Source organism: Periplaneta americana, chromosome 14 (genome assembly GCF_040183065.1).
Source record: "Periplaneta americana isolate PAMFEO1 chromosome 14, P.americana_PAMFEO1_priV1, whole genome shotgun sequence".
NCBI lineage: Eukaryota > Metazoa > Arthropoda > Insecta > Blattodea > Blattidae > Periplaneta > Periplaneta americana.
Genome location: NC_091130.1, coordinates 71,513,652 through 71,534,507, shown reverse-complemented (window position 1 = coordinate 71,534,507; position 20,856 = coordinate 71,513,652). Strand labels below are relative to the sequence as shown.

The 20,856-nt window shown below is 34.3% G+C and overlaps 1 protein-coding gene across 1 annotated transcript in view; it reads left to right on the top strand.

Moving 5' to 3' along the window:
- Positions 1–20,856, top strand: part of LOC138713444 (choline transporter-like protein 1) — a 73,750-nt gene that overhangs the window by 34,635 nt on the left and 18,259 nt on the right. The window contains exons 7-11 of the mRNA XM_069845553.1: positions 3,098–3,161; positions 11,058–11,166; positions 15,786–15,900; positions 16,907–17,026; positions 20,253–20,378. Coding sequence (XP_069701654.1) covers positions 3,098–3,161; positions 11,058–11,166; positions 15,786–15,900; positions 16,907–17,026; positions 20,253–20,378 — 534 coding nt within the window. The remainder of the gene's footprint in view (positions 1–3,097; positions 3,162–11,057; positions 11,167–15,785; positions 15,901–16,906; positions 17,027–20,252; positions 20,379–20,856) is intronic.

Here is a 20,856-nt window from a genome sequence, read left to right as displayed (position 1 = left end):
TGACTTTTTATGTGAACTACAGGGTCCTCAAAAGGAAGTTTAAAAATCTTGGATCTTATTCCATTTTCCTATAATGGAAGATAATGGAGAGAAAGAGTGAATACAAAAAAATTGACTTTTTATGTGAGCTACAGGGTCCTCAAAAGGAAGTTTAAAAATCTTGGAAATCGCTTGAGTAGCCCAACGGCTCTACTCGGACGGTTGGCATTTCGAGAGTCTGAAGCTCTCCCACCCTTCCTGTGTGGATGCTTTTGCGGCTAGCCTATCGTATTAGACACATTGCAAGCAAAAACGTGCATATAAATATTTATTTCAGTCAGTATACGATTACCCCAGCAGTGGCCAGACCTTCAGCCTGTCACGCAGGAGGCTCTGGTTCAAGTCTCGGTCATGTCTGGAATTTTTCATTGAAAATCCATAGTAACACTTGTGACGGACAAGTTGGAGGTTTTACTCGGAGTTCTCCCGATTTTCCCAATATTAAGTATCTACTGTACATCAATCCGTCACCCTTTCGTCATCATTCCATTGCCGGCTGGCGATGCACGGAGAAGGCTGGCCTAGAAACGAGGGGGGTTGCCTGCTCGAAACCTGGGTACGCAGCGAACCTTAATGTAGTCAGCCGGTTTGGGTTTGGGAATTCGCCTAGCTTGAGAGTTAGCGCACTAGATCGTAGATCGCAGTGCTGGCCCACAGTGCCCCTCCTGTAACGTCCATTCCATTACAATCTCAATTTATATACCGGTACACATGTAAGTTACATTGCTTTCGTTTTATAAATTAATGTGCCAGTACGTTACCATTTTTAAGTATATGGATACAGTTCTATTAAATAGAATAATATGCTGTGTATATTCCATTGGGAATGAATAACGGATATCTCACGATATTGCACAGGGTGTTAAAATTTCAATATTTTGAGAGGTGGTACTACTCATCAAAATAAGAAAATGAAGTCTAATAAACATGGGCCTTAAGTTAATATCTTCCGAGAAATAATCACTTCTTCATCAACATCATAGGCTTATGTGATTTCTGTTAAAAAGAAAAGCATTCAATATTTTAAGAAGTGGTAATATTCATCACAACAAGAAAACAAAGTATAAATAAGCATGGATCCTAAAATTAATATTTTCCAAAATGTATGAGTAGACCTACTTGTTCATCAAGATCATAGAAGATGCTCAGTGTGAGTTTCATTAAACAAAAGCATTCAATAATCTGAAAGAAAGTAGTATTCAAGAAAGCAAGAAATAAAATCTGATAAACATGAATCCTAAAATTAAATTTTGTACGGAAAAAGAGCTTTGAAACTTGTATTATAAGAACAGCATATCTTCCAATGTGAGCTTTTCGGTTGTTTCTTATTGGGCATACAGTAGTGTCCTGCAATGTTCGAACATGAGAGAGCAACAAAGACATTACGAACTTCGTCTTATTTTATATGAAAAACTAATACCAAGATCTGTGCTAAAATCCTTAAGCGGTTAAAAAATGAAGGGATAGGAATATAGGGTAGCGAATATTTTAATCACAAGGTGGAAGAAACATGACAGGACTCCTTCTGCAGAGCGAACATCGGTGAATATCGAACTTCGCCATACTCGAGAAACTTAACCGAACATAGCGCCTATAATGCACGATGCTAGTATGCAGTACCATATCGGAAATGCAGTAAACAAAAAGTTATAAGGTGTGAGTCCCTAATATGTAGGGCAAAGGAATGTGTTAAAATAATATAAATCATAGTCTACTGGGCAACTCCTACGATTTTTTTTCATATTGCAAAAGTTTATTACATTATGATTTAACGTTGTATAATTATACAAGCACAAATATTACTTCCAATCAATTTTTACAACAATATTCACGTCGTCTTCTTTTTCCTCCCCCACTGCTCAATACAAATCAATTTTTTACTTGATATGAAACTGTAAGGTTACACCATTTTAATTGGGTTATGTAAAACAGTTAAACTGACATCCTTCTAAAATATTATGCTAATTGTAGGACTCGTGTTTTGTGGGCTTTGTTTTCTTGTTTTAATGAATAGATACTACGCTTTCAGGAATGTTCGTCCAAACATTTTAGTCCAATACAACATTTCGCCAAATTTCTATGACCAACACTTTTAAGTCCAGTGGAATAACTCCATAGCATTTTCGTCCAAGAGTAAATTTCGACCAGAAATTTTTTAGTCCACAAAATTTAGTCCATTATACATATTGTCCAATCGTGATTGGTTTTATATATTCAGATACTAGAAGAACATTTTTAACAGATGCCAACAATATAATACCAAATAATGGAGAATTCAAAAATGGACAGTTGTTGCTAGGGAAATGCATGCATTAGTTTTACTCAAAATTATCAGGTATGGATCCCAAAGTAATTACTTCAAAAAGGAACAAACCACTGCTTATAAAAGACAGCTACTGTTATAAACATCACTTTTATAATAAGGATCGAACCAGAATATATCGACGATGTGAGAATCGGTCAACCTATAATGAATTTACACAGCAACCCGCAGAACTTCAAAGATGGAAATTAAAGAAGGGAATTACACTTTCTAAGAAATAGCTGCAATGAATGCATGATCTTTCTTTCTTTGAAATAACTGAAAATAAATATCATGTTTTATTTCAGTGATTCTTTTTTTTTTTTTTTTTTTTAAACACAACTACGAAAATTTCAAGTAAATAAATTTGGACTAAAATATCAGGTAAGGACAAAAAATATATAGGACGAAATTTCACATTATACTAAAATGATATGGACGAAAGATCTGTGGACAAAATTTCATGCAGGACGAACATATAACTGGACAAACGTAAATTAGGACCAATTTACGAATGGACGAAAACGCAATGGACTAACATTCTGCTAATCAGATAGGCCTACTACCTCCTCTCAAAACACTGAATGCTTTTTTAAAACACTCTTTATATTCAACGCCAATATAACATATCAGTGCATACTATTAAAAGAAAGTATACTTCAAGTAAAAGTAATAGTACTTAGGCATGAATTTAAAGAAATAACGCCTGTAATTTTGTGAATTAAAACAATAGTTTTTGCTTGTTTTACATAACAGGAAGTTACAGAAGATTTACAAATGAGCTGGAGGGAGATTCTTTACCTGTGCTTAATTGCTTTTGGTGGGTAAATATACTGTAAGAATTTTTTTATGAATTATCTATCATTCACCATTGCATATTACATAAAATAAAATAATGCAACTGGTGCCGCTTTCACTCTTTCCACAAATGTGCTGTAACATATAAATGGCACATATTTTTTAATAGTTATAAATTTCTGCATGTCCATGAAGTAGATAATTCATAAAACTTTATGTTAAAACAATGTGTAAAATTTATAAGAGAAAAGTATGAAAATTTGTAGCAACAGTAAAGTCTATTTATACTTTATATAATGTAATGCATGGAAAAGGCTAATTATGAAAGACAACTTACTAAGACCAGTGGCATTCATGTCACTCTTTCATATATCTCTTATCCCGCTAATTTTAAATTAATTTGAGCAACCAGGTTAGCTCAGGCAGTAGCGCGTTTGCCTGCTGATCCAGAGCTGTGCTCGATCGTTGGTTCGATTCCCACTTGGGCTGATTATCTGGTTGGGGCTTTTCCCCGAGGTTTCCCAAACTAAAAGGCAAATGTCAGGTAATCATATGGCGAGTCCTCGGCCTCATCTCGCCAAATATAATCTCACCATTGCCAATTTCATCAACGCTAACTGAGACAGCATCGTTGAATAACCGACTAAAAATACATTAATTTGTGCTGGGAAGTTTAGTATTTATTCTCTTACGTTTTGGAACTTACATCTTAAGCTGTGTTCAATTTGAGAGCTTTTTTATATTTGGGCCATTCCACGACAAAGTGAGCCTGACACCAAAATTTTCAAACATCTTATAGGCCTATGATATCGAATTTTGAAGATTTGGCAAGAGAAAGGACTGAAGTTACCCATGAAAGAAGAAATATGGATATCAGTTCACTATTTATCATGAAATTGCAGCTTAAAGAGAGTAGTGGAAATTTGCAGGTCAAACCTGGATTTTTGTACTTTAAGTTAGTATTACTGTATAAAGCTCTCCATTCCATTTGTTTGAAATTTTATTGTGCAGAATAAAAGAAGATAGTCCACTGTTACAGCTGCAATGATATTTTGTTCTGAAAGATAGGCATATTTCCTAAAAAATTTGTGCATTTTATTATGCTTGTTTCAATGTACCACCTGTGACAAAATAATTTTAAAATGTTAAAGCTGTGTGAGAAATTTCATTTTCTATGAATTCAGGCAACCTCTGAACGTATATGAGAGAGGATAAATTCAAAAATTCATACGATGTCCCACCCGTGACATTTGACTATCCCACCCGTGACAACAATTAATAATTTATATTTTGCACGTAAATGTAATTATTCTTATTTTCTGCAGATCATGGTGAAGTACAACCTCTTCTTCTATCAGTCTGAAAGTGTATTGAATTTCTTTTACCAAGCACTTCATACAACTTTAATAACATTTCTTACAGTGGTCCACCCGTGACGAGATTTCAAAACTAAATAATATTAAAACTGAGGCAAAAATGTATTTAAAATTCACAAATTATGGAATATTTTAATGTCAAGACTGCATACCATATAGTAGTTTTTAATTTCTGTTCCTACTGAATTAAATATTTGTCATATGAGCAGAAAAATCGCAATGCAAGCGTCCCATCCGTGACAATGAAATGGCCCATTTATCAGTTATTCTAATATAAACATATTTTTAAAATATGTTGTAAATTGCGTTATTCACAATTAGGGCCCACTCGTTATAGAAATTTTTATTGGGTTATTTTACGACGCTGTATCAACATCTAGGTTATTTAGCGTCTGAATGAAATGAAGGTGATAATGCCGGTGAAATGAGTCCGGGGTCCAGCAACGAAAGTTGCTCAACATTCGTTATAGAAAATAAAATCATATCGCACCCCTAGAATAATACTGTTGTAACTCCCAAAAACTTAATTTTGAGTTAAGGCAGTTTTGTAATCTTTATTTAATCTTCTATCAAACAGTAGAAGTTTCGTATCTCTAAGCTCAAGTGAAAAGTCTGCAGGACTCATACTGATACTTGGTAATCCTGTTTTCTCATACGACTTTGAAATTTTTATCTTGCATTTACTCAAAACTAACTTTTGGTAGTTACGACAGCATTATTTTAAGAGTGCGATATGATAAGAAGTACACTGGAGCCTCAATTTTAGGCAGGGAAAAGTCTTGCTTATCCTTTCCTTACAAGGCAGTAGGGGATGGGGAATGAGTGAACGAAGGTGAAGTATTCGTGTACAGTTGTCTCTTGGTAGTAGTCACGTGTTTCGTATTGAGCGCAACCCCAGATCACTTATATAACAGATTGCTCATCCCTATGTTGAAATCGGTAGCACTTTGAAGAGAACAACTGCCAGGATCGCCACCTGTCCGCCGTAAACGAATACGAGATGGCAGTACAGTCGCTAATGCAATTCAAATGGGAGTTATGAAGTGACTCCTTATGTAACAATTAGATGGCAGCATAGTAAACCTGACAAAAGTTAGTACCGTCATAGCCTAGAGCTCTATATAGGCAGAGTCCGCAACTGTCTTCCCTACCGCTTGCCGACAATGCGGCGCTCCGATTGGTTCACGTGACCTCGCGCGCTTCTCTGGACCCAAAGCCCGCTAGTAGTAGCATAAGAAAACCATTGAATTCAGTTAAATACCAATTTTCTTCTTAGTTTAAAGGCAGTAAAATGCCACAGTGTTGTGCATATGGATGTTATACAAGGCAAGAGAAAGGTGTACATCTTTATCGGATATCTCAAGGGCAGAGAGATAAAAATTTGGGTGGCAAGGATAAACCGCGTGTCCATTTAGAAAGTAAATTATCATACTAAGTACGAATTATATAAGAAAAAGGTAATATAAAATGGACAAGCTTACATTGGAGCTCTGTACTGCTGTATACTAATATTTATATAATTTCAGTAATTACATGCACAGCTATGAAAATAATACTTTATAATTTCTATCATGGAGGAAGTTGCTGTTACCTCGTCTGACAAATTTCTCTGAAGTTGGGGAAAATTGAATAAAGTTGAATTCTCTGTCTGGTGCAACATCCAGACGATGACGGTATTCTGATTTTTTTCTTTGTCACTTTTATTGTTTTTTAGCCACCGATCCATAGAAATAGCACTGTACGAAAATTAATAAACTTAATATTTCGTAAGTTTATTATGCTAGAAACTGTAGCCACACGGTTTTTCATACACACGTTACACAGATTTTTGACACAAACACATGGATGAATATTAATAACTAATAATGACATTTTTTGTCATTAAACCCTATGCGCTTTTCCCTACAAAAGGACCCAATTCCACTGTTCGAAAAACGTATACTTAACATTTCGCACAACTTAATACAAACTAATGTAGAACAGTCGAGAGTGACTATCAGACTGAAGCTGTCAGACAAAAAAACTGACGTTTAAAGTCAAAGTAGTACTGGAGAAGGATTTTAGAAAGCTGAAGGACAAAAAAAAATCTTTATTTTGAAAGGAAAATTGACACATGTAAGATTCTTGAAAATAGGCCTAAAACCTTTGTTACACGTGCACTTAGAATTGGGAGAGAAACAAAACCATAAAAACGAGACATGGCTGTCTCACAAGTTCAATGAAAAGAAGGGAAAACGGCAAACCTTGCCCTTCAACATTTCTGAAAAGTAGATACTTTCATTCTAAATAAAAAAAGGAGTTACACATTTTTAAAGTTATTGTTTTCGTAACGTGGTAAGTGGGTTGGGTGACCCTTCCTATATTTCGTTTTAGAAATTCGGTGTCCATCATTCTTCCACCATGGCTGTTTGAGGATCACTAGAAGAAAAAAAAACCATTACTTGAGCTCTAAAAATTAGTTTCCTTTTGACATCTCTCTTTAGTTACTGCTTACAGAAGGTAAATATTTTTCTTCCCCTTTTATGACTCTGCCTTTCCGGATACTGTATTCAACAAAACTCTTCCCCTTTTACGGTCATGTATGCTACATGTAAAGTTACAACACATTATTGACCAGTATAACTAAAAACTATCCTCTAAATAAGTCTCCGAACATACTACAGATATTCCTAAATGAAATTAAACAAAATATTATTTTGTTATTAATTAAAAGGGCATGATAAATCGAGGAGTAGTGCAAAGTGTGGTAGTAGAAGTGTTGGAAGCAGTTCGAACTTTGAAGTAATTTAGGTCCCATTATAAAGATTACAATGTTAAAATTGAAAATATGGATGGAAGAACTCCCTAAGTCAGGTTACGTACTTATTTCAGATAATTACTGCAGAATATGATTCTCTGGTGCCTGTAGAATGTAACAATAGTTCGAACTAAGTCATAAACCTTGATATTACACTATTTTATTAAATACAAGCATCTGAAACTGGAGTAAGGACGTAACTCAAGAAAATGAGAAATCATAGGTCTAATAATAAAATTAGATTACTAAACCATCTTTCACTATTGCTACTTCTCGTCACTGGAATTCTCTGCCACCTGAAGCCAAGAGCTGCCGAACTTTATTTTTTTTAAAATGTAAATTAGAAAAATGTCTTATGATGAGTTGCCAGAACTAACACGTTGCAAATATTTAATGGAATGTATTCCACTGTATTTATTTTTATTTTTCGTTTCTTATTTTTATTGTGTAATCATGTAAATCGTGTTTATTTATTACTTAACACCAATATGTATTCCATTGTTATTATTATTATATTTATTATATATTATTTATTATTATTAGTCTATTTTTTATTGTGTACATTTTATTCAATAGTCGGTTTCTGCTTTAATTATGTGAATCTTACTTATTTGTAATCTAATACTAATATGTATTCCAAGTTGTTTATTTTTATTTTTACTGTGTACATTTTTTATTGAATTATCGGCTTCTGTTTTTGTGTGATTAGTTTTTGATTCTAACAACATTAATATGTATTCCACTATGTTTATTTTTATTTCAAGAGGTAAATTTTTATGTAACTACCTCTTTTGATTTCATTGTGTACCTAAATCGTATTAATATGCAATTACTTAATTCCGATCCAGTTGTTATTCAACTATGTAAGGAAGTTTCAATTCTGGTTGAGTGTAAGAGAAGGCCTTACGGCTTAACTCTGCCAGGTTAAATAAAGCCATTATTATTATTATTATTATTATTATTATTACTGAAGCATTAAAAAATTGAGTAAAGTGTAATTTCACTTACGAACTATTGTAAAGATTCATTTATGAAAGTATGAAAATTTTAACTAAATTTTTTATTGGTGCATTTTTTTACTAATTTTCTCATAACTGCATTTTTAGCTACACACTTCTTCCATCAATCTTGAAAATTAATGCTAGACTTACAAACATATATCAGGCAACGCATTTTACTAAGAGTGAACGAAAATGACCATGATTATAATAATTTTATATTCGAGTATTTGCTTCAAATAATATTATTTCAATGTCCTAATTTATTTATCTATAAGTTTGTGTTTGCTTTAAAAATAAATGTACTAAAATTACTAAAATATTGAGCTTTTATTGGAGAATATTGCAAACAAATATGAAAGTAAAGAATTCCACTGAAACTGAATAGGCCAGTCACCTTATTTCATGTATTCTGTTCGATAGTGTATGTAAGTAACTGCCATCAAACTACATAATATACTTCTTAAAATTCTACTTGTAAAGCAAGAGTGTTATGGTCTGCCTGAGTTTCCTAGTTCAAAACATATCATGGAATAATAACTTACTTCCAATACGCCTACATTATATATTTGCTCTCCCGTCTTGCCAGAGCTGATGCACGAATAACATGAATTTGCAACGCTTCTAATTGAGATATTACATTTAAAAGTTCAAGTGTCATGCGTGAGACATTTAGCTACATGTCAGTATATTTACAATTATTATCAGTGCCCTAGAATGGAATTTACAGCATAAAAACTGAGAGAGCGCGTCAATTTCCCTATTCCAGCAATGTTAACGGAGCGAGCGCTTGGGTCCACCGGCGACCTTTGCGGTACTCTGTCTATATAGAGCTCTATCACAGCCTATAAGGCAGAGCAATCTAGGTATATATGATCTAGGGCGCAACTACGCTTAAAAGAAAAAAGAAATTCGTACTCGATGAAAACTAAGTTCGCTGTGATAGAGAGACTAAAGAAAGGTGGAAGTGTAGCAAGTTTAGCTATAGAACTGTCCATACCAGAGAGTACATTAGCGAAGTGGAAGAGAAGTATTACTGGTAACAGGGATTTTGATACTATTTCCAGTTCAATTCTTGAAAATAGAAAACAGTAAAGAGACCAAATATAAACAATTGACAAATTATGCTCTTTCTTTGCTTTCTCAAAAGGATCTGTATATATTGTGATATATAAAGGAAGTATATTTTATGCGGTGGTACAAGCAATAATTAACTTAATTTTATTTATTACTGGTTTTTTAATTCTCTAAAGTGCAGAATTCTTTCATGAAAAAGATGTCTCAAAAGTTTAAAATGTTTCCTTGTTTTAATAATCGTCCTTTTATTTATCAGATATTTAAATTCATCCGCAATAAATTCATTTCTTTTAAAATATACCTATTTGTTACATTTTTGCGATCTGATTTACGAAATTGCCTCGATTCTCTGTTGGTAAAATTACGATATAACAATGAGAACCTGAAACAGTGAACATTGTTCTTGCGGACCCTGTAAGATGGCTGAACTCTGAGTCGATGTGCTCCATCCTAGAATCGAACTGCCTAAATTCAAACTGCCTACAATTGTAATGAATTAGATTCTTAGTAAATCATATTGTGATAATTTTGCCTAACAAATTAAAAGAATACTAATACAGACGTGGACAAATTACTAGACTAAATTAATTATATGTGCAACGAAGCTGTATTTATCTGTAGAAATAATGAACAAAAATGTACTTTGCACAGATACAATGAACAGAAAATTGAGTCTGGAGGTTACTAATATTTTATTCTTCATTAACACGTTGATTTTGTCAGGGATGCTGGAAAACAAAGTTTGACACTTTATTTGAATATCAGCATCATTTAGCCAGATATCAGACAGTGCTTAAATGAGTCCATGTTTTGTTGTAAGCCTCTTTCCGTTCACTTTCTTCTTCAGTATAGATCACAGATTTTCAATTTCGTTCATGTCCGGTCTTCTTGCAGGCCATGAGAGAATATCACAATCTAATATATACAGTAACGAAGCTCAATACGTAGGGAATATGCATTCATAGATAGTTGCCAACCACTAGGATCGCTACTATCGCCTCATCACAGACAATGCGAAATAGTATCGGCACAGTCTATTGTTCCTAGTACCATCACAACTCAAGCTTCGTGACTGTATATACTAGACTGTAAGAATATATTCTGCAATATGTAATTAAAACACCAATAGTATCAACAGAGACAGAAAAAAATATAATTGACCATTGGAAAAATATACCAGAAGATGTAAACAATCATATTTACAACAATAGAGATTGTGTGAATTATACTGATAGTTGACATGACGATATATCATGTTTCCAAGAAAACGTTTTAGTCTAATAATTTGTCCACGTCTATATGAAATGAAAAGTTAAAACGCTATTCACAGATATACAGACGAACAGACGAATAGAGAAACAGTAGATAGATTGTGTACAATTTTTTTTTTTTTTTTTCGTTCTGAAAATGATTCAAAACGTGCTGTGGAGTTTGATGTGCTGCAACAACACAATATTTTTTCTATATCCCATATTATGAAAAAAATGCTACTGGTCCTGTAAGTCGTTTTCTTGAATTTAATTTGTAGAACCGTCGTTTATTACAACATTCGATCTTCGTAAAGTCTCAAATTTATAATTGTAATAGCGTTAAGTTATGGGCATTATATCTGCAAAATGAAATATTTTTACAATATATAGATGCAACTACAGTAAAATATTTTTGTGCAGGATTCTCTATCGTCCTTCTAGTCCTGTTCCGGTGCTTCGTTGGTATTCTTGTCTGGGTGGTACTGATTGGCGTTACAATAGCTAGCATTGCTGGAACTGTGTATTTATGGTGAGTTTCTAACACATGCAGTAACTTAGTAATAAGTAATATGTTAAAAATGCGACAATTAATATTAAAATATTTATTTACAGTAAAATTATTACAGTCCATTTTTACAGAGGTATTTCCCGTCAATTTTTAACATCGGAATCTATTTCCATTCTAAGACTTAGGAACAGTACATTATATTTAAATAATAAATATCCTTTAACAAATTGTCATATTAATTTTACTCCTGCCACATTTCAAAAAGGGAAGTATAAAATAAAACCATTTCAAGAAGGGTAAGGTTTAAAGCTAAAATACAATTCGATCTTTAATAAAATTAATATACGTTTAATGACATCGGATGATCATCCCCTAAGCCGTCGAAGCTGGCTTGCTAGACCGATTTAACCTACTCGTTGTATCTGATCAGCACATAAAAATACTTTTAATTATTAGAATACATACAGACAGACTTTTTATACAAGGTGGGCCAGTCAAAAGGAAAGAATGAAAAGTTACTATTATATCAATTTAATGAGGAGAAATGCCAAATACATGAATAATCATTAGGTATGCAACAAGAAAAAAACATGTGTTAAAAATTACGACAGCCAAGTGACCTCCATTGAAACGCACATATTCTTCGAGTCTGGCCACGAACTGTTGCATAACCCCTCTCAGCATATTGACAGGTATCGCAGCGACCTCTTCTCGTATACGTTGTTTTAAGGCTGGAATTGTTCTGGCTGGATAGCCCCCAAACACCTTCCTTTTAAAGTGTCCCCATAGGAAGAAATCACATACCATTAAATCAGGTGACTTAGACGGCCAAACGATATCCTCTTTCCAAGAAATGACGGGGCCCGGGAAAAAATCATTCACAGCATCCATCGAAATTCTTGCGGTGTGGCTTGTTGCTCCATCCTGTTGAAATAGTGTGTTTTCATTCACTGGAAAATGGGCGAATTATGGTGCAAAAAAGTTCTATATCATTTCAACATATCGCACTGAATTAGCAATCACTGCATTTCCGGCCTCATTCTCAAAAAAGAATGGGCCGATTATTCCAGTTGATGAAACCGCGCATTATACCGTTACCTTTTGGGCATGGAGAGGTTTCTCATGACCATAGAAATCATTAATTGCAGTTTGTACTAACGATAAACACCATTTAACAAAATATGGTAGAGACAAACAACTTGGTTATTAGGGAACGTGGAGATAGTGACGTCACCGCCTATGGAGTCATAAATTGTAAAGTAAGTGGGTAGAGAAGAGACGGCTATATTCATTCTCACCCTCTCCATATGAACAGTATACTCCCATCAAATCTTTCCGTTTGACTGGCCCACATTGTAGATCGACAATCGTGTGCAGGATTGCGTCTACAGGCGATTGCCGATATAAGCACACCGACTGGTAACTGTTGTAGAAAGACTGAATTGGCATAATGGATTTCATTTTGTTGGCATGCATCTCGTTAGATATTATTGACAAGAAAGTCAAATTAAGGTGATTTTGGGTGCATCCACTCATTAGTCAGCGTTTATAAAAATGTCAGTTTCATAAAATATATCTTGATTTGAGAGATTTTTCTTTTTAATTCGTTTTCAAATCATTCCAGCCAGGAACATCCACTTAAAAAACTTCCTCCCTCAATTTTATCTTCAGATTTCTATCACTGCACTCTGACAATGCCATATTGAACAGAGCAGATCGCTTTTCGATCTCAGTAATTCAGATTTCTGTATTAAACATTGTAGACATTTTGCCATGTGCACTATACGAAGTCTAAAAATTAAACGACAAGGAAGAGTAATGGGCAACAGTATGCAGTGGTGTCATTGTATTTTTTTCAGTTCTCTCCGTTAATTACCGCAGATTTCATAATTTTAATACAAAACATATTAAATAGGGTACTTAATAATAGCGGCTGCAAATAAAGGAACTTTAAAATGCAAGATAATTTTGCAGAACTATGTGCAGAGTAATTTAAAAACTCGACCCGCGTTACGAAGAAGGGGAGTGCAGAATATTCACAACGCCAACTAATTAGCTTTGAATACCTGACCACATTGTTTGAAGCATCTAAAGATGCATCTGCACATGCATTTACACTTACACCGTCTACTGTTACAACAAGTTTATTTAACTTTTTACCACTTTCCGAAACACCAACCCTGTAGGCTATCATCTATTTTACTTTTCTTAGACGTACCGCTACCACCACTACTGAAAAAAATTACCGAACACTTTGATGCTTCATAGCACTGTAGTACTGCGATTGCTCTATAATCTATGCGAATATTAAATAACAGATTCAAATGTAAGCGCAACTCAAACGATACCGAACACCACTGCCGGCCCAATGACCAACTTATTGCCAGTAACCAATACTGCATTCAGTATTGACAACACTATTAGCGAAAAGATTCAAATGAAATAAAAAGAAGAGTTAAAAGAAAAGAAAACAAAGTATCTTTGTAATGTATTTAATATTGTATTTTGTAGTTCAGAGTTTATTTTCAATACTACGTGTGTATGCAATATTAGCATTAGAAGGCCAGGGATAGACGACTGTTAATGTAATCGCAGACGTGTCTCAGGGTTGGAGGCACATCATATTACTGTCCTGACTGTCTACATACTTGGACGGGAAATAACAGTATAATAATAAAAATGACGTTTTCGAGTTGTATTGTCCTTTATTTTGGAATCATATTTACTGCAGTATAAAAATATGGAGAATTTCTGTTCTTCTTTTTTGTAAAGAGACTATATTTAAACCTAAAGAAATCAACTACTGGTTCTACGTACAGCGTCAAATTTTACAAGCCGTTTGGGCGAATCGACTGAATGACACCACTGACAATATCTCAGCCCGTGTGAACATGCATGACATTCAGATCTGTTTGTTTCATATTATGTATTAAAGGGTGCGATTTAATATTTCTGATGAGGGAGCGATAGAATCCTAGATAAATACCATACATAAATTTATTATTATTATTATTATTATTATTATTATTATTATTATTATTATTATTATTATCCTCATACGGCTCAACACTTTGTCGCACTGAGTTGCTTGTCTTGCATCTTGATCATAATAATTATATCCATGAACAGGCTTAAGATAAGATGTGTAATTCCTAAGTTGTTGATTGTTGTCAGCTTGCCGGTGATGATAATAAATAAATATTATTTTCTTTGCTTACTTTATACTTTATAAAGTACATATAGGCCTACCCGTATTAAAACAATTATATTTTGTGAGGGGGGGATAGAAGTTATCCCTGGCAGGGATGTTAATATGAAGTTATGAGAGGGAGATAACTTTCCAACAGGGGGGATAACTTTTCAACGGGGGGAAATCCCCCCATCCTCCCCTCGTTAATTCGCACCTTGATGTATTAAAATCGACAGTCGTTCAGCGACAGTTGTGTCACTGGTAAAATGGAACATGTTACAACTTTTCTGTCACTTCTATAGAACAGTCATTCATAGCTAAACAATGCATAGTGAACTTTCAGCAACATGACTATCGAAAGACAAAAGTCTCCCATCTGCAGTTATTTTAAGTCATGGTGGTTATCAAATGGGAAATGCCTGTTATTATTCGGTTGAGAAGCTTTTCTCATCCAGTCTGCTATCAAAAAATCTCAAAGTTAGAATTTATAAAACAGTTATATTACCAGTTGTTCTTTATGGTTGTGAAACTTGCACTCTCACTTTGAGAGAGGAACATAGGTTAAGGGTGTTTGAGAATAAGGTGCTTAGGAAAATATTTGGGATGAAGTTACAGGAGAATGGAGAAAGTTACACAACACAGAACTGCACGCATTGTATTCTTCACCCGACATAATTAGGAACATTAAATTCAGACGTTTGAGATAGACAGGGCATGTAGCACGTATGGGCGAATCCAGAAATGCATACAGAATGTTAGTTGGGAGGCTGGAGGGAAAAATACCTTTGGGGAGGCCGAAACGTAGATGGGAAGATAATATTAAAATGGGTTTGAGAGAGGTGGGATAAGATGATAAAGACTGGATTAATCTTGCTCAGGTTAGGGACCAATGGCGGGCTTATGTGAGGGCAGCAATGAACCTCCGGGTTCCTTAAAAGCCAGTAAGTAAGTAAGTGGTCATCATAAGTCACTGAGATAATGAGACAGTGATTAAAATTAAAATAATAGATCAACTACAGCACCAGTTTTATTAAGAAGAAACCTTCCTTGCAACCACTTTGAGCGTCGCAAGTTCCACAGGATTTGTGAGAAACAAGTCCCCATTTATTTGGTGACAGTGCACCAGATAAGTGATTGGACTATAACTGGGTTTTATGGTTTATTTTGCATAAATATATTAAATTTAACTGACTCTTTAGGTTAAGTACTTAGTATGTATCAGAAATCTCCAAAGGTTAGCCAAGAAATTATATAAGAGGATACTAACTTATTTTTGACATAGTTTGTGTTTCACTTCCATAGTTGAAATAAAATTTTGTTGCAATAAATTAATTTAATTGTTTATAATTCACTAACGACCTATTGAGTTGTAAGTGTTAAAGAGTGCAATCAAAAATGAAGTATTTATAATTTTATTTCTTTATCTGTTCATGTACTTTTATTTTTTCAGGATCCTTTGGAAACAAAAGAAAGATGAGCTGAACAAAACAACTACTAATAAAGAAATAGAGAATACAATGGCGACAAGTTACTTAGCTTACGCAATTGTTGCAACCATTGCAACGGTAAATATAACCTTTGAAATATACATTAATTGAATAAGCAATATAATTATATATGACATCTGAAACATTTCTTAAAATACGGTAATAAATGCATCAGGCTTCCTTGCACATAAATTCAATAAACTTATAACACAAGAATCACTAATATCATATAACACAATAGGTTTAAATGCCCTGCTTTTGCTTTCTATACCTTGAGACATAACTTAAACAGATAGGCATTACAATAATTGTGACACGCTGAGATTTATTTAATTTGGACTTTCAAGATTATAGTGTAACAATGATAAATGTTTGTATGTATGTGAAAGATTTGGCGAAGATATTCAACAAATACTGTAATTTAATTTACTATATCATACATATCGATTTCTTCAAATAGGTTAGTTATCCTACACTTACAATAATACAACTACCAAACATTAAATTAAATTACTTAGAAAGAAAAATATTTAGACCAGCTCACAAAGTGACACATGGCTTCCCAGTGACTCACTCCAGTGTTTTTATGAATAGTGTTATATTGAAAAGATAATGCTATTTTTTAACTAACTCTTCCCTTGAGAAGTAATTGATCAATTACTACGAATTAGTTTATGAGATCGTTACTTGTTGTCAGTCGTCTGATTATTCGGTTCACTTTAAATTCAATTAAAATATCCATTTGTTAGGATTGTTTCAGTTACTATTAGTATCCGACAAAGCATGTACGAATCTATTCGGAATTGTTGACGATCGACATTCGACTAGATCTTACTTTCAGAATGTCTCCCATATTTAAATATAAAACGTCGTTTGATTATTTCCAGTAAATATCTACCATAATGTATGCAGAATTGAAATGATTTTTAAGTCTGCAGTTTCAAGACTTGTGCTTTCATATAAATTATAAATATTTAACGAATGTATAATATGTAATTTAATATAACTTCGAGGTCCATCTAAAATATTAGGATTAAGTTCATCATTATATTAACTATAAGTTGATTTAAATCTTTCCTTTCAGGTAATAGTGCTTTTAGTCATTCTTGTCATGAGGAAGCGTATCAGACTTGTGATACAACTGTTTAAAGAGGCTGGAAGAGCAATAAATAGCATGCCTCTTCTACTTCTAGAACCACTTGTGGTAAGAACGTTTTTATTTCTATGTAACAATTATCATGGTAAATTTCCTTGTTCTTGGAATTCACAGTATCCCTTGCGGTTAGGTAACTTTTACACCTGACGCTGATTACAGATCCATGATCGTCTTAACGGCAGTAAGCTATTATAATAATGGATGAAGAAATAGTAGAAAGTTGGTTTCAGTTATGAGAAAATTAGTCCAGAAAACACAGCGGAATATCGCTTTCTATCACCACAATTTCCAGTTTGATTCAATAAGATTTAAACTCAGTTCTTTGCGTAGAAGATTAAAACATCAACAATTCACTTACAATGATTAACTTATAACCTGAAGTGAAAAAAGTGATAAATGGGACAAGTGTATTTCGAACTTTATTCACCGCAATGTTTGGTACTGTGAAATGCAAAATAATCTCCGCACTTAATAATGAATTGACATGTTAGAAGTCTCCCAATAGGCAGTTTGTAAAAAAGAAACTTGTGGTATGTTGGTACCGGTACTGAGTACGTGCATATAGAAAACACAGTACAATTTCTATTTCTATTCGTATACAAATCTGTTATTGTATTGTTAACAATGGAAGATGAGTTGCAGATGATTAAGAAATATGTGCTGAAATGTAAATATTTTTATATTATTCAGGGGATTGGTATGTAACAGTATTTTATACTCGAAAGATATTTTCCCGCTTCCGTTTTCGGCGTTTCTTACATTTATTTATTAACTTCATGCACTATGAGAGAATAATACTCTAGTACACGTTAAAACTGTACAAATTTACCGGTATAAACTATGGTATTTAACTTCTTCATTTTTATACACAATTTTAGCACTTATATTATATCACTGATTAAATTTCCAACTTCTTTCCTGTGTTAATATTTAGGATTTACCTTATGCAAATCTAGTCTTTCAGGTGAAGCTCCCTGTAAAGCAGATTTGAATAATTTCAAGGGAAAAATTGTTCCGGGGCCGGGTGGAGTTCCCGGGTAGCTCAGTTGGTAGAGCGCTGGTACGTTCAACCAGAAGTCCCGGGATCGATACCCGGCCCCGGAACAATTTTTCCCTTGAAATTATTCAAATCTGCTTTACAGGGAGCTTCACCTGAAGGACTAGATTTGCATAATATATACGTTACTGTGTACGTTAACAGAAAACCACAATTCCAAGTCACACAGAGATTGTGTGCACTCGTTGTGGGTCTCTGGCGTTTCGTCAACCCACGCGAGTTGTGTGGATATAAAGGGAAAAGTTGAGACGGTGTCGGGTGGAGTTCCCGGGTAGCTCAGTGGTAGAGCGCTGGTACGTTCAACCAGAGGTCCCGGGATCGATACCCGGCCCCGGAACAATTTTTCCCTTGAAATTATTCAAATCTGCTTTACAGGGAGCTTCACCTGAAAGACTAGATTTGCATAATATATACGTTACTGTGTACGTTAACAGAAAACCACAATTCCAAGTCACACAGAGATTGTGTGCACTCGTTGTGGGTCTCTGGCGTTTCGTCAGCCCACGCGAGTTGTGTGGATATAAAGGGAAAAGTTGAGACGGTGTCGGGTGGAGTTCCCGGGTAGCTCAGTGGTAGAGCGCTGGTACGTTCAACCAGAGGTCCCGGGATCGATACCCGGCCCCGGAACAATTTTTTCCCTTGAAATTATTCAGGATTTACCTTGCTTTACTAGTTTCGAAATCTTGTAGGCTTTGGACAATGAAGCATTAGGACTAGGTTTTGGACAATGAACCACAAGACTTCGAAACTAGTCAAGCAAGGTAAATTCTAAATATTAACACAGTACAAAAGTTGAAAATTTAATCAGTGCTATGGTATTTAAATTATTGCAATTACTTTTTTTCCCTCTATTTATATAAATTACAATGAAACAAAACATAATTATCAGTACTCCAAGGCGCGCGCTTGAGCGCACGAACAAACACACACATAGTCTACGCATGTACATAAACACGTGCATTGACGTATTTTCACCATAAACAACATCAAAACTTTGACTGAAAATAACCATAAAAACTCAATGACACATTTTGCACGTGTTAACAAAATTTCAGCGATTTCGAAGTGTCTTGAATTTTGCACTAACTACAAATTTAAAAACTGCAGGATACGTTAAGTTTTGTAGTACCGGTAATCCAAAATATTTTAAATGGAAATTTTAACAAATGATTAAATCAATTCAATATTTCAACTCTTATTTCTATCATTAATAGATCTTCTAGCATAGACTCTTTCATGTATCACGGTAGATGGTAAATAGAACAACATGTAATTCGTCATTGATGTTCTCGGTGTAGCGACAATTCGTCCCGGTGAATTTGTCACTACGACAATTCTTCCCAGAAAACAATTCGTACCTGCGACGGTTGGTACATTTTACAAGTTTGTCCCGGTCAATTGGTTCCATTTTAATTCGTACCGGACAGTATGTACCACAACAATGCGTCAAAGAACGCAAAGTTTCTATGAAAACGACAAGATTGTAAACACAACAGTGCATCAAAGAATGTCAAGTTTCTATGAAAACGACAAGAACTTTAAAATGAACAAAACATTCTAAATTGAAACGTATATAAATACATTCTCGTACATTGTAAAGTGAATAATGATGGATCAAACTTTATCAGAAAAGGGGAAACTAAAATTGATATATTAGCACTACCTTCATACGAAGTACAGGGAACGTGGTAGAAAAATTGAATGGACTTGTGAGAAAAGAGGAGAATGTGTATCGCGAATACATATAGCAAGTGGAACTCATGAAGTCCTTAAAAGTGATCACTCGCATGGACCTGATTGGGGCAGATGCAAGACTTTGGAAGTGGTGTTACGTTTTAAAGAAGCTGTAGTATCGTCCAATGAATCTACTAATTCTATAATAAGCAGGCAAGTAGGAGAACAGACAGCGAAACCTGAAAATACCGCAAACTGATTCATTAAGACTTTTTCCCCCTCGCTGTTATTTATACTCGCTTTAACATTAATACGTATTATACAAAGAGAAAGGCTTAAAATACTGCCTCCAAATCCTAGAACTTCCTTGGTACTTATTGCTTGGGACAAATTTTCCGGGACGAACAGTCTGTACCGAATTTGTCACGATACAAATTCTGCTTGGTACGAAATACATGATATGAAAAGTACTGGTACGATTTTCCTGGGACAAATTGTTGCATAATCGATGTTCTCTTTCTGAAATATGAATACATTTTACAGACATTTGTGGCACTTGGTTTGGTCGTGGCGACATGGCTTATCTTTACTCTTTTAATTGAAAGTTCGGGATTCTTTACACCAAGCTCAACTCAACCAGCGTCTTATCAAAAGGACACAACTATGAAGGTAATGCACTCATTATTTACTATGATTCATTTATTATTTCAGGCAACTAAGTTGTAATTTCAGTCTGAAGAATACTTTATACTTATTTTTTCCTGTAAGACAACATGCTTTTGCATTAAGTGCATAATTACTGTCTGTAGTGGCTCAAGGAGAGACATTTATAGTAAAAAATCATGCATAGTGAGAAAATACGCTTATTTGAATTGACACTTCATTCATATCCACAAGTGCTCTCATACATGAAACATCAAATAAACTACAAACATTTAAATTGACATTCCATATCCATTATGAACACCTGAATATTTCCTCTAGGCACATCCTATAGTCTCAGAACCGGGGAGTAGTTACTATATCTCCAATCATGGTAAGGTCATGTTTAAGAGAGCAGCTGAGGAGCTCACAAGCAAATATTTTCATGGGGGCAGACAGAAAAGTAATTCTTTTTCTTCCACCATCTTAATAATATCAAAACAAG